We start from the raw sequence: 14,473 nt of genomic DNA on the forward strand, positions 1-14,473 counted from the left end.
AAGTTTTTTCCTCCTTTATTCTCTTGTTATTAATTTCTAATTTTGTGGCATTGTGATCTGAGAAGATACTTTGTATAATTTCTATGTTTTTTAATTTGTTGATGCTTGCCTTGTGACCTAGAATGTGGTCTATTCTGGAGAACGTTCCATGCACGTTGGAAATGAAGGTATATTGTGCTTTTTTTGGGTGAATTAGCCTACAAATATCTATGAGATCAAGTTGGTTGTTATCACATCTTTTTACATATGCATTATGTTAGTACAGTATTCTTTACATTTGCAATTGTTAACAACCTTATCTCTTCTCCATCTGTCACAGTGTTGTCAATTGGCCCAGTGGTGAGAATCTTTGTCTTCAATCCATATTGAAGAATATAGCCCTTGACCTTCTACACTAAGCAATTCAGGTCCTCCTCAGTTTCAGCAAGTAAGGTTGTGTCAACAGCATAATGTAAATTGTTGATGAATCTTCCTCCAATCCTGATACCACATTCCTCCTCATAAAGCCCAGCCTCCCAAATAATATATGCTACATATAGATTGAAAAGGTATAAGACAGGACACATCCCCGACACACTCCCTTTCTGATTTTGAACTATGGAGTGTTTCCTTACTCTGTTCAGATGACTGTGTCCTGGTCCAAGTATATGTTTCTCATAAATACAATCAAGTGTTCTCGAATTCTTATTCTCCTCAATGTTGACCACAATATGTTATGATCCACACAGTTAAATGCCTTTGCATAGTATATGAAACACAGATATTTCTCTGGTACTCTTTGCTTTCCACCAAGATCCATCTGATATTGGTGATAATGTCTGTAGTGTCATGACCTCTTTTAAGCAAGCTTGTATTTCTGGTAGTTCTCTGTCAATGTACTGTTCCCAGTCATTTCTGGATAATCTTCAGCAGGATTTTGCTTGTGTGTGATCTTAGTGATATTTTATGATAATTTCCACACTCTGTTGGGTCACTTTTTTTTTTAAGAATTGTAATAAGTATTAATCTCTTCCAGTCAGATAGTCTTGTAGTTGTTCTCCAGTTTTCTTGGTACAATCAGCTAAGCACATACAGGACAGCATCTGTTTGTTAAAATATGTCAATTGCTATTCCATCAATTCCTGGGGCTTTATTTTTTGCCAAGTCCTGCAGAGCAGCCTAAACTTCCTATTTCATTACCATTACCTCTTGATCATATGCTATTTCCTGAGATTCTTCTGTGTCAGGCAAATCTTTTTCCTACAGTGACTCTGAATATTCCTTCAATTTTCTTTTAATGATTTCTGAATCATTTAATATTCTGCCCATAATATCCTTAAGTATTGCAACTCAAAGTTTTCATTTGCTCTTTAATTCCGTCAGCTCAAGAAATGCTGAGCAAGTTCAAACCTTTTGATTTTTTTACTCCAGTTCTTTGCACATTTCATTACAATGCTTTGCTTTGTCTTCCCGTGTTATTGAAATCTTCTATTCAGCTCCTTAACTTCTTAATTTCTTCCCTTTGTTTTGACTTTTCAGCACTCTAATGCACAAGTCAGAGTCTTTTTGACATCTATTTTTGTCTTTTCTTCTTCTCCTCCTCCTCCTCTTCCTCCTCCTCCTCTTTTGTCTCTTCCTTCTGTATTTGTAATGACATTTTGCATTCTCGGTGGATGATATTCTTGATATCCTCCAACAGCTCATCTGGTCTTTGTTCATTAGTGTTCAAGGCCTCAAACCTGTTCCTGAGTTGGTTTTTAAATTTACACGGGACAGACTCAAGGCCAAATTTTAATTCCTGTGGATTTGATTTTACCTTCTTTAGCTTTATTTTGAACTTGTATATGGGTAGTTGATGGTCTGTTGTGCAATTAGCACCTGGCCTAGTTTTCAATGCTGACACTGAACTTTTCCAATGGTTCCTTCCACTAATGTAATCATAGCAAATATCTTTTATAAGAAGCATAAACACAAGCTATACATATGGATTTCACCTGATGATATGCACAGGAATTAGATTGATTAAATCTATTAGTATCAGTCAAGAAATAAAAAGATATGTTGCATTAAACATATCTTTTTTTAATTATTAAATTTTATTAGTATTAATGAACATTTACAGGGATTTTGGGTTTTCATTCCTTCATTGCTATACCATTCTCTCTACCCTCTTCCCCAGTTTGTTCTTCTTCCCCCACCATCCGAATGTCTGTTTTAATTGTCCAATTGCCACAGTGCTTGTCAAAGCAAGTTCTGTTTAATCTCCTTTGTCAGTGTGTCCTTTGCCATTCCCTATCACTCCTCCCTGAGAGAGACTTCACCCTGATTCATAAGGGAAAGGGGATGGCGTATTCTCTTAGCTACTTCCTGCTGAAAAGGGATGCTGTGGGTTTCAGGGTGAAGATCTTCTCTCACTACTCTAAAGGGCCCCTTTGGCAGTAGGAAACACATAGACTATTGTGGAGATTGATTTTGGAATTTAGATGCACTATTATGAATTGTGCTTAGCCGTACATGTTCATATCCTTGAAGATGTATCATGGGGGTGTTGCAACCTAGAAGACACAAATTTAACTAACAAGTTATAAGTGCATGAGTCAAAAATTATAGAAAAGTAAAAGAAAAGATTCTCTTATTGTTTTACATACCCTCCCCCAGGTCCCCTTCACCATGTAGCCATCACTCTAGACTCCTGTGATGACAGAAATACCTAGTCACGTATCTCTTTTAAACAGTTTTCTCCCTCTTCTGCTTCAGTGCAGTATACATTATTGAACCCATCTTACTCAGTCTCTCCCCAACCCCGAGGTTAATCCCATTCTACAACAGTTAGTGAAAGATTTAGTTAAAGTGCTAATAAGCAAGGGTGTTAAGATGTCCTTGGTCCAAGCTGTCTTTTTTTTTCTTTTTATGTGTGAGAAAGTTGGATAATGAAAGAGGAATCCTAAAGAAGAATTACTGTTGTTAGGTGCCTCCAGGTTGGCTTCTACATATAGCAATTCTGTGCATAATATATCTAAATTCTACTGTTTATGACACCATCCTCACAATCCTCACTGTGTCTAATCTTATGTTTGCTGCTCTTGTGCCAATCCATCTAAGAACTTCTGCTTTGAGTCTTGGTGTAAGCAAAATATTATTGAATATCTAAAAAACTGCTAAAAGAACCCAAGAAGTACCAACAAAATTCTCCTTACATGCAAGAATGATGAGAATTCATTCACATATTTTGGGAATGTTATCAGTAGGCACTAATCTTTGGAAACCAATATCAGGCTTTGAAAAGTAGATGTAAAAGAGAAGACACTCAAGGAGATGAATTGACATAGGTGAGTTCAACAACAGGCTTAAACACAAGACTCTCTAGTGTTTCTATTATTATAGGGTGCTATGAGTATGAATCACCTTGACAATTTGTGAGAAAAATAATGAGTCTCTTTATTTTTATTTCTCTGGAAAAGTCTTTTTGAACCAATTAGGACCCAGTAGGTGGGCCTTTGTGATTAAAAGTTGGTTGAAGCCTGCCTGAAATCCTCTTGTTTTAAGAAGTTTGATTCTGGAAGGTAGGTAATTTTTATTTCATTAATAATCAGATTTGAGTTTTTTTGTTGTTTTAATGAACAAAATACATATCAGAAGACTCTAAAAATTGCACTAGAGAGTCGAGAAGCCAAAAAAAAAAAGGAGAGAGAGAGACAGAGAAAGGGAGAAAACATACCAGAGTAGAAGAGCTGAATAAAAGATTCAAGGGCTTGAGAGACAAAGAATAGTAATGGAATGTGCAGAGAATTGCAACTGGAGAATAAAAAGGGAAGAACTTGTTCTGCATTTCTCAAACGGAAAGAACTGAAAAGCAAATATAAATCTTGAGTCACAATATTGAATGATGCTATGTACAATATTTTGTATGACCCAGAAATCATCCAAAGAACATGGAGGGAATATTAAAAAATCACTGTTTCAAAAAAAACTGGCTAACACTGAAAAATTTCAGGAAGTACCATATTAACAGGAGCCAATGATAAGGAAGGAGGAAGTAGAAGCTGAATTGAAAGTATTGGCAAAAAATAGGACCCAGGAATCAATGGTGAACAAATTGATTTGTCTCAGTTAACACATCCAACCTTAAATGTGTTCACCAGACTTTACAAGGAAATTTGAATGGCAATTGCCTGGCCAAGAGATTGGAAGAAGTCCATATTTGTTCCCATTCCCATTAAAGGTGCTCCAACAGAATGTGGAAACTATCAAACAATTTGATTAATATCACATGCAAGCAAAATATTGCTGAAGATCATTCAAACACTGCTAGAACAGTTCATATATAGGAAACTGTCAAATGTTCAAGTGGAATTTAGAAGAGGTCATGGCACCAGGGACAACATCGCTGATGTCAGATAGATCCGGGTTAACAGTAAAGAATACCAGAAGAATGTTTGTTTATCCTTTATTGACTATGAAAATGTATTTTACTGTGTGCATTTTAATAAGTTATGGCTACCATTGAGAAGAATGGGAATCCCAGAGCACTTAATTGTACTCATGTGAAACCTATAACTAGGCCCAGAAGCTGTTGCGTGAACAGAGCAAGGGAATACTACATGGTTTAAGATAAAGAAGGAAGTGGATCACAGATGTATTCTCTCTCCATACCTATTCATCTTTATACTGAGCAAATTATTTGAGAAGCTGGACTCTATGAAGTGGAATGTGGCTTCAAAATCAGAGGGAGACTCACCAATAACCTGCTTTATACAGATGACACAAACTTGCTTTCTGAAAGTGAGGAGGACTTGAAGCACTTGTTTAAGAAGATAAAAGAATACAGCCTTCAATATGGTTTGCATCTTAAGGTCAAGAAAACAATGACTCTTATTACTGGAATGATAAGCTATGTCATGATAGATGGAGGAAAGATTGAAAGATCATCAACTTCATCTTATTTAGATCCACTATTACCACCGCTGGTACAAACAATCAGGAAATAAGGATATGCATTGCACTGGGGAAATCTGCAGTTATTGACCTTTCCAAATTATAGAGGAATATAGTGCTATCAGTTTAAGAACTGAGGTGTGTTTGTTTCAGGCCATAGTCTTTATGATTATTAGCTATGCATCTGAGAGCTGGACAATGAATAAGGATAACAGAAAAAGAATTGATGCCTTTGAGCTGTGGTGTTGGAGAAGAGCACTGAACAACCATGGACAGCCAAGAGAATGAACAGATATGTCTTGGAAATGGTACAGCCATAGTGCTCTTTGGAGGCAAGAATGATGAGGCTTTGCTTCACATACTTTGGACATGTTCCTAGGAGGTGCTATTCCTTGGAGAGGGACATGGTTTTGGGAAGGGTGGAGGCACGGCAAAGGAAAGAAAAACCCTCAACCAGATGGACTGACATGATGACTGCTGTAATGGGCTCTTGTGTGCCAGGCAGAGTGAGGATGGCGCAGGACAGAAAAGTGTCCATTCATAGTGTTGCTATGAATCATGCTTGACAAGGCAGCACGTAACAACAACAACAACACAATAAAGTAACACTGCATGGTTTAAATAGAGAAGGGAATGTGTCAGGGTTGCATTCTCTCTCCATACCTATTCAATCTGTATGTTGATCAAATTATTCAAGAAGCTGGGGTCTATTAAGAGGAGTGTGACATCAGGATTGGAGGGAGACTCAACAATAAGCTGCCTTATGCAGATGACACAACCTTGCTTGCTCAAAGTGAGGAGGACTTGAAGCACTTGCTGCAGAAGATCAAGGAATGCAACCATCAGTATGGATTGCATTTCAGTGTGAAGAAAAACAAAGATTCTTACCACTGGACCAGTAGCGAACATCATGATGGATAGAAAAGAGACTGAAATTGTCAACAGCTTCATCTTGCTTGGATCCAGAATTAACACCTTGGTATGAGCGGTCAGGAAATAAGGAGACAAATTACACTGGGAAAATATCCAGTTAAGGGACATCTCCAAATTATTGAGGAATAATGATATCAGTTTGAGGACTAAGGTGCCCTGAGGATTTAGGCCATAATTGTTCTGCTCTATGCATAGCCAAGAGGACAAACAGATATGTCTTGGAGAGAGAGCAATCAGAGTGCCCTTTGGCATCATGAATGATAAGACTTCACCTCATATACTTTGGGTATGTTGCTAGAAGATGCTATTCCTTGGAGAGGGACATGATTTGGGGAAGGGTAGAGGGTTGGTGAAGGAGACAGAGATCCTCAGCCAGGTGTATTGACGTGGTGACTGCTGCAATGGGCTCTTGTGTTTCAGGAAGTGTGAGGATGGCACAGGATAGAAGAGGGTGCATATCTTTTGTTCATAGGGTCACTATAAGTCATACTCAACTGGACAGTACTTAACAACAATAATCACAACAAAGTAAATATTCATTTATAATTTTAATATGTTGGAACATCAATCAGTTGGAATTTATAGAAGTGTAGAGAACACTTTTAGTGCACCAATTTCTACTCCCCTATGGCTGGTTTAAATATTTATATTTTGTACTGTTTTAGTTATCTAGTGCTGCTACAGCAGAAATGCCACAAGTAGATTGCCTTTACAAACAGAAATTCTATTCCCTCATACTTTACAAGTCTATTTCAGAATTTTTGTTGTGAAGGAAAGATCTCTCAAATTGACTCCCTGTTCCAGCATGTTCACAGAAGAGGGACCCTGGGTCCAAAGGACATGGTTTGCTTCTTTTTATTGATGATGGCAGTTCTTTCTCATCTCTGTTCATTTTTCTATCCTTTAACTTCTTGAAATATAAAATGTGACATAAGACTTTGCAGGGATACTCCCCTTACATTCCATTGAGCTGTGACATAGTTAAGGGTGCTGCATCTATCCTAAGCTCTTCAAATTAGATCAGGCCTGATCACATCTTAGTTGAGGTTCACACTATTACATGACTTAATGAAACACCGATGCCCAGCCAAAGTGACAATTGTTTGTAGAGAACACAAGTCAATCCACAGGCATTTAATCATTGAAACCCAAGAATGTGTGTCCTAGCACTTAGAAATGCTAAAACTCATGGCTATATATTTTTGAGACTGAGGTAATTCTGCTTCCTGTTCTTGTCTCTTCAGTTTCTGTGTCCTGGGTCTTTGGTCTCTCTCATAGGCCAGCTTTGCCTCTGCCTTGCTCAGGCAAGTGCTAGAAAAGGTTCTTCTCTTACTAATAATGTAACTAATATTGTGGTAATTAAATATAGAATGATTGGCCGAAACAATTTTGCTATTTGTATTCAAAGTGTGCTGTCAGGGAACTCTCTAGAGTACTGAAGAGCAACAATGTCAGTCTTGAGACTGAGGTGTGCCTTATATAAGCCATGGTTTAGCAACTATGTGTCAGTGAGCTGAACAATGACTAAGAATGATAGAGGGAACAATGCCTTTGAGTAGTAGTGCTGGAGAAGAGAGTTGAACTTACTGGGCCTGCCAAGAGGACAAATTTTTCAGTACTGAAAAGGGTGAAACTAAACTGCTCCCTGGAATTAAGAATTTTGAGGCTCCATTTCACATACTTTGGTCATGTGGCCAAAAGGGAACATTCCTTGGTGAAGGACATCATGCTTTAAAGGGTGGAGGAACAGTGCAAGAGAGGAAGACCCAGGATGAGATGAATTGACTCAGTGACTGGAGAAATGGTAGGTCTGTCAGAGACAACGAGATGGTGTCAAGATAGGGCAGAGTTCCGAGCTATTGTACATAGGGTGGCTATGAATTGTAGTAAACTCAACAGTACATAACAACAACTAACATAACTTGAGAAATACCACATTTAAGTAATGTATAACTATATCACAAGTAACACAATGATTAGTATTAATAATAAACATAGCAGCTCTTTTAAAACCCTATTTCTCTCTCCTTTTTTCTTTTTTCCTTTTCCTTTAATTAATACTTTATTCTCAAAAAGTTATTAATATGGAATCACAAATAGTAAGTGCAATAACAGTGTAGCTAAAATAATAAAAAGAGTATAAAAACATAGACAGCAATGGAAACAATAATGCATGCTTGTAGTACTTGTAGACACACCATGGATTTGAACCAATGTTGTTAATGTGAAGCAATCGTAGTTCTGATTGAAGCAAATTAAAAGGTCCAAAAAGGAAATGAAGACAGAATTTTAGCCTTCCAGGCATATTGACAGGTACAAAGTAGTAGGCTTAAGAAAAATATTTTTGGGTGGACAGAATGGAGGAAGGGTCAGAGCGGACAGCACATGGAAGGAAGTTGCTCAGTGATCCCTACACCATGCGGGAAGACAACAGTATATACCAAATCTATAGGATTTATAGGAGCCGTAGATTCTTGCTCAAACTACCCAAGTTACTGCCACCCCCTCATTTCAGGTCCTCTGACACTTCCTCATCCTCCTCATCTTCTTTGTCTTCCTCCTCTTCTGACACAACTTCTCATGCTCATAGATTGAAAAAGGTTAGCCAACTTTCTTTTTAAAAAGATTTAACCAGTTAAAGGTTAAATGAGTAATTTTTAAAAAAATAACATACGTCGTATGAAAATTTGCCTATTTTATCTCCTCCAAAAACTTAACTTTGTTATTTTTAACCTTACTATTTTATTTTTCCAATTAACAGCTTGAAGGTGCAAGTGGTCAGTAAAGAGAAAGTCTAAAGTCCCAGCTTTGACCAAGACTTCCAAAGACTTACTCTGTGGGAATGTGTCAGAGCCCTTTCAAATGGCAAATGGAGGGAGATGCAGCCTCCAGTGTTTTACAAGGACTGCTGCTTCTCCACCAGATCTTTGGGCCTCACCTGATGGAGATGAACCAGCAGATTTCCAATCTTGTTGGAGCTGCAACTCCTGATCTAGTGAGGTCTGAGTCCCACGAACCGTCATGTCTCTAGAACACCTGAGTGCCAGGGCTGCATAATGCTAGGCCACCTGTACCAACCACACTGTTCTTTAAGGAATCAGCCCTCTCTAAGGTGCACTTCTCCAAGAATCCCAACCTTGATGTCTCCTGTCCCCTTAACCAGCACCTGTTTTAAGGGCTTTCCACATCCGCAAATATGTCTGCATCCTCCCCAATAACTAGCATTGCAACTTAGGGTGTAAGTTAACCAGCCCCTAAGGATTCCTGCTTCCCACCACTGGGAAACACTGCTCATTTTACAAAGCCACATGTCCCTCTCCTGACCTTGGAAGGCCCTCTGTTAAGTAGGCAAAGCAGAGGTGCTCTGGATGGATGGGACTGAGGACCTTACTCCTTTCCTTCACTCCTCTCTGTCTGCAGGGTCTCCCAGGTCCCCCCAGCATAGAACCCAGAGGCCAAAGGCTACCAGAGTCCAGGATGCCTTTGTTAGTTTTTCACACTTGTGAAATTCGTCAAAGTCTGAAACAAAAATGTGTGATGTAGTCCTGGAGCATGAACTGTGGAAACCTAACTCTGGTATTTAGACCTGCTACACTCCAGAGGGGCCAAGCACAGGCGGGTTGGCCCAGGTCCTACCCACCTTCATTTTCTACTTTGTTCCTCTTTGGAAAATGACTTGTATATCTCCCTGCTAGACTGTGTGACCAGGAGAGCACACTGTCTTTGTGGGCTCCCTGTGGCCTGTTTACAAGTCCCAGGTCAATAAACTCAGGCAGACTGACAGTGACAGCTGCCTGTGGCACTGGAGGGAGCAGGATCAGGAACTAGTATACCATTACAGCTGCTGCCCAGAGAGAAGCTGCCTCCATCCACGGTGGACTGAGCTACTGCGGAGCAGGGCCCCTTTTGGACACCTGCAGGCCCCAGGTGACTTCTGTGAGTATTCTCCAGCTTGGGCCCTCCTCACCTCTTCCTCCACTCCGCGTACACAGGTCCTGCCCGCGACAATCTATCTTTAGCTGTTGGGGGTGAGGACAATGGGGGCCAAGCAGTCAAGCTCAGACACCAAAGACAAGGACCTCAGGGGGATGCTGTTACTGAGGAGGAGGCAGAAGTTCTCCCGGTGGGACGATGCCCTTCTCTCCGGGCGAGACCCAAGGTCCCTGCTGAAGCGGGGCATGTGCCACGTCAGCTTCAGCCTGGTCACAAAGGGGATGACCGATGTCCCAGACTTCCTGTGGGGCCTGTCTGAGGTGCAGAAGCTCAACCTGTCCCACAACCAGCTGAGGGTTCTTCCTTCAGAGGTGGGCAGGCTGACGCGGATTGTGGTCCTGAACCTGTGTGGGAACCGCCTGCAGAGCCTGCCCAGGGAGCTGAGCCTCCTCCAGAGCATGAAGGTGCTGTTTGTCAATATGAACTGCCTGAGGGAGGTGCCGGCCGAGCTGAGTGCCTGCAAGAGTCTGGAGGTGCTGAGCTTGTCACACAACTGCCTGTCCCAGCTGCCCGCCAGCCTCGCTGACCTCTCCTGCCTGAAGAAGCTGAACCTCAGCAACAACTGCTTTGCTCACATCCCCATCTGCGTGTTCTCCCTGAAGGAGCTGGACTTCTTGCACGTGGGCTCCAATCGCCTGGAAAACATCGCCGAGAGCATCCAGTGCCTGGCAAGCCTGCAGATCTTCATTGCCGAGAATAACAACATCCATTGCTTCCCCAGGTCTCTGTGTTTGCTCAGCAGCCTGGAGCTGCTGAACTTGAACAACAATGACATCCAGACGCTCCCAGACGAACTCTACCTGCTGTGCAGGCTGTCAAGGATTGCCTGGAATCCCATGGACAAAGGGCTCCACATTTCCTATAACCCTTTAGCCAAGCCCCTGCCTGAGCTAGTGGAAGGGGGTCTGGAGATACTCTTCAGCTACTTGAAGGACAAGAAGCACACTTGACTTGGCCAAGAGCGGCCCGGACAGGGCCAGCTCACCTGATGGTCCACAGGGCACTTTGTAGTCTATGCCTTTCCTCATAGCTGTTAGGATTTGTCAGCACTTCTGTTAACATTTGCTAGTTAATTGCCCTTTCCAGAGAGGAGGTGGCTTTTGCTCTGTGTGTTCCTGATAACCTTCGTATTGTATGCTCATTTCTTTCTAGACATATATTGAAATGGCCTTCTTTCTGGGTTTCTCCAGAAAGAAATAATTGCTTGAAGGAGCAGCAAGATGCAGCCTACAGAAAAGAGGTCTAATCTGAGCCTCCTTTAAATGTTTACCAAACACCTAGTATGTGCCAAGTACGATATGACACTTTGAAACCATCTGCTCTCAGACGGTTTCTGCTCTTGAGTTGACAATCTGTCACCAGGTGGCAACAGGAAGACATGTTCCTTACTTCAGCTTCAATCAAGCTTGTTTGGGACCAAAGAGTGAGCTGAAGTCCCCGCTCCGCTGTCAGTGAACAGGTTAGGCTGAGAGTTCCCTTGAGGTTTTGGAGGCAATTATTGGAATTTTCTCTCTAAAATGTGTTTATAGTAATAACCAAGCTACTGGTGCTTATGTGTGGTGGCAAGTAACAGGAATGGTGTGCTGGCTTTCAGATAATAAATAGAAACCAATTTTAATGTGTTCTCTCTGCCTTATTTCTTAGTCATCCTTTCTTACCATATACCTATACTTATTTTTCTAAAAAAATCTTTTCTAGCCACAAATATTCTTTTCAATCAAATATTCAAATGATCCAACTAAATTTTTTCCTCCTTCCAGTGAGAAGTTTCCTCTTGGGGATGAGCTAATAAGGGAAAGAAAATGGCCTCATATCAGGAAAAACTAGATGCATACATGTACTCACACAGACGGAGACATGCACATTCTCGAGCACAACAGACACATATGTGCACTCAGACACACATGCACACACAGACATACATGCACAGATGTGCACACAGACATGGAGACATACACACACATGGATGCACACATTACATGTGCACACAGTCACCCACTTATGCACACAGACAGACGTGCCTCACATGCACACACAGAGATCCAAGCCTCACATGCACACATCCACACAGACATATCATATAAGAAGTTATCACTCTTAAAACTCGGAGTGGCTCCCTGCTTGTCTTTCACATAAGGATATTTAAGACATAAATTTTGTGACATTTCAAAACTCCTTGGGGGGAAAAAACCAAGCTCCTTGGGCAAAAGGGACTGTGAAAATGTGTGTGTGTGTGTGTGTGTGTTAATAATAAGAGTATACAGCAGGTAGTTAAATGAGGGCACTAGGACAAGCAAGTGTGCTCCTGCCCCACAGACCATTCTCTCAGAATATGCAACAGACAGGAGTCCTCATGTATGGATATTTATTTAAAGAATTGAAATGAAAATCTGGCAATGAAGGAAGTAAAATTACTTTAGTTCAGTGAGGAGCTAATTGTTTTCATTTGTCGCTTCATTTGTCTAAAAAAATGTCAATGGGATTTGGGGTTCCTGCCAGGACTTGGCCAACTTCTTAATATTTTTAATTTAATTTAATTCAGTTAAACTTATACTTATCAACATTCTTCTCTAGGCTGCACCCCAGGTTGGAGAAAGAAAGTCATGGTCCCTGACCCCACAGAGAGCTCTCAGTGTCCTGAGGAGACAGGCCCACAGGAGTTTCTGCTAAGTGCTGAGCCCAACGGAGAGAGGCACTAGCAGGATGGGGCATGCCGTAGGCCAGTCAGAACCCCAGACTCTCAGTAACCAAGACACAACAGCAGAAGAGCAAAAGGTGGCTCAATCCCTCAGACACTATGTTCACTGCAGCCTTCCAAACGGTTCTCCCCTATCCAAGTGGGAAAGAGTAGCCATGCACTGGAGCAGTGAGAAATAGGTTCTTGACTTCTGAACCTCATGCAGTTTAATGTGGAGCTGACATCTTACTTCTTCCAAGAGCTGCTCAGAGGAAGTTCTTATAACTTATTCATAGAAATGAGTGATTTTCCCAATAGACCCTGGAGCAAATTTTCCCATCTATCTTGTATCAAAGAATCACGCCAAGGCCTGCTGTTTTCATCGATTCCCATGATTCCATTAACACATTTGTGCTTGAGCATCTTTGCTAAGCCCCTGGACACAGATCTTACCAGGCCAGTGTCACTCAGAGGCATCTAACAAAATCTCTAAAGTTTCCCTCCTCAGCAGCTAGAGACCTGTCTGTCCCTGCCAGGCACACGAAGCAGTCTCCTGAATCCTTACCCATGCTAACCCTGCAGAGCCAAGGCTATTTAAAGACAAGAACAGAATTCTCACTTGTCCTCGTGACTCTGTGAGGAGATCATGGAGTAAAGTTTTCCTCTGCAGAACCGGAGGGATCACTCACTGCAGCTTTGAGCAAAGCCAAGGCAGCTGTCAGGGTAACACCTGTGTGTTCCAGGGCTGCACTTGAGCTTCTGCCACAGAGGGGGCACCCAGCTTTCTATCAAGGTCTGTGACCCTGAGGTCTCAGGAGATGAAGATGAGGACAACAACACTGCCCCTTTTTTGCTGAACAATCAGGTTTTTGCCCCCTTCTCGTTCTTCTAGTCTTTTGATGCAACAGCAACTTTACTCAAGGAAGAATGTCTCTTACTTAGAAGGTAACCTGAGAGCTTATGCACTTTTTAAGAAAACCCTGCTATCAATCTGATTGCCAGCTTGCATTGGTGTGCATTTTGAAAGTACAGTGACAGGAAGCCTTCGTTCAGGCTCAGCATTCAGGATGCTGTGGAAGAGGGAGCAGTGGCTTTAGAATTGATTCTTTGTGAATTATCTCCTTTTTGTTCATAAAGGGAAGCACTGAGCAAAAAAGTGGTTAATGAGATTCAAAACTCCAGCATGATGGGAATTTGAGATCAAGCTCACTCTACAGATTCTTAGATTCTGCAGCCTACTGGCTGAATGAGAAGGTGCTTTACTTTCCTGTTGTAATCCTGACGCTGCCATGAGCCCAGAGCTCACGGAGATTTATTTCCGAGGTTTCTGGAATCAAATCACTGAAAGTGGCAGCATTGGTTGTGGAATCTATTGGGCCAAAGAATGCGGCTAATTGGATGCTGGGTGTGGAAAGCTGGGCACTTGCATCCTCAATGATGATGATGAGGTTTGTGTGGCACTTGGCTCTCCATGCACAACAATCTCGGTTGGTGGGCTCAAAAATACCTTTTGAAGTTACTGCAATGCACAAGCACACAATTAAGAAGAAATTCTATGCTCCCAGGGAAAGAGAAAGATACTGAAAAGACACATCTGTTGAAGGAATAATAGCGCTAAATGAACAAAAGTGTTGTGTATTTGGAGGGAAAATGCAGTAATTACTGAGCTTGTTGACTTAATAAATGGTTAATAGAGGAGCCGCTCTCTTCCTTGGGTTTGCTTAATCGACTGTCTTTCTGTAGGTGCTGAGGCTGAGGGCGAGGCCTGCACACCTGCATCTCAATGAAGACAAGCTTACTCTGAAGGGGAGGAAAGAGGACATCTGCCGTTATTTGTAGGATGCACTCAACTCTTCTTTTGGCAATGGAGTGTTGCATTTTGGGTCTATTTAATTCACTTCAAAGAATATATCAAATATCCAGTTTGACAATGAAGCATTTAAAAACAGAAGAAAA

The 14,473-nt window shown here is 41.4% G+C and overlaps 1 protein-coding gene across 1 annotated transcript; it reads left to right on the plus strand.

Moving 5' to 3' along the window:
- Positions 1-9,884: 9,884 nt before the first annotated feature.
- On the plus strand, positions 9,885-10,790 carry LOC102869201 (leucine-rich repeat-containing protein 30-like). The gene has a single exon (XM_006891410.1). It carries the CDS (start codon positions 9,885-9,887, stop codon positions 10,788-10,790), a length of 906 nt encoding a protein of 301 aa, XP_006891472.1.
- The last annotated feature ends 3,683 nt before the right edge of the window (positions 10,791-14,473 follow it).

This window comes from Elephantulus edwardii, unplaced genomic scaffold (assembly GCF_000299155.1).
Source record: "Elephantulus edwardii isolate Elephantulus edwardi_28Jun2011 unplaced genomic scaffold, EleEdw1.0 scaffold00097, whole genome shotgun sequence".
Classification (NCBI taxonomy): Eukaryota; Metazoa; Chordata; class Mammalia; order Macroscelidea; family Macroscelididae; genus Elephantulus; species Elephantulus edwardii.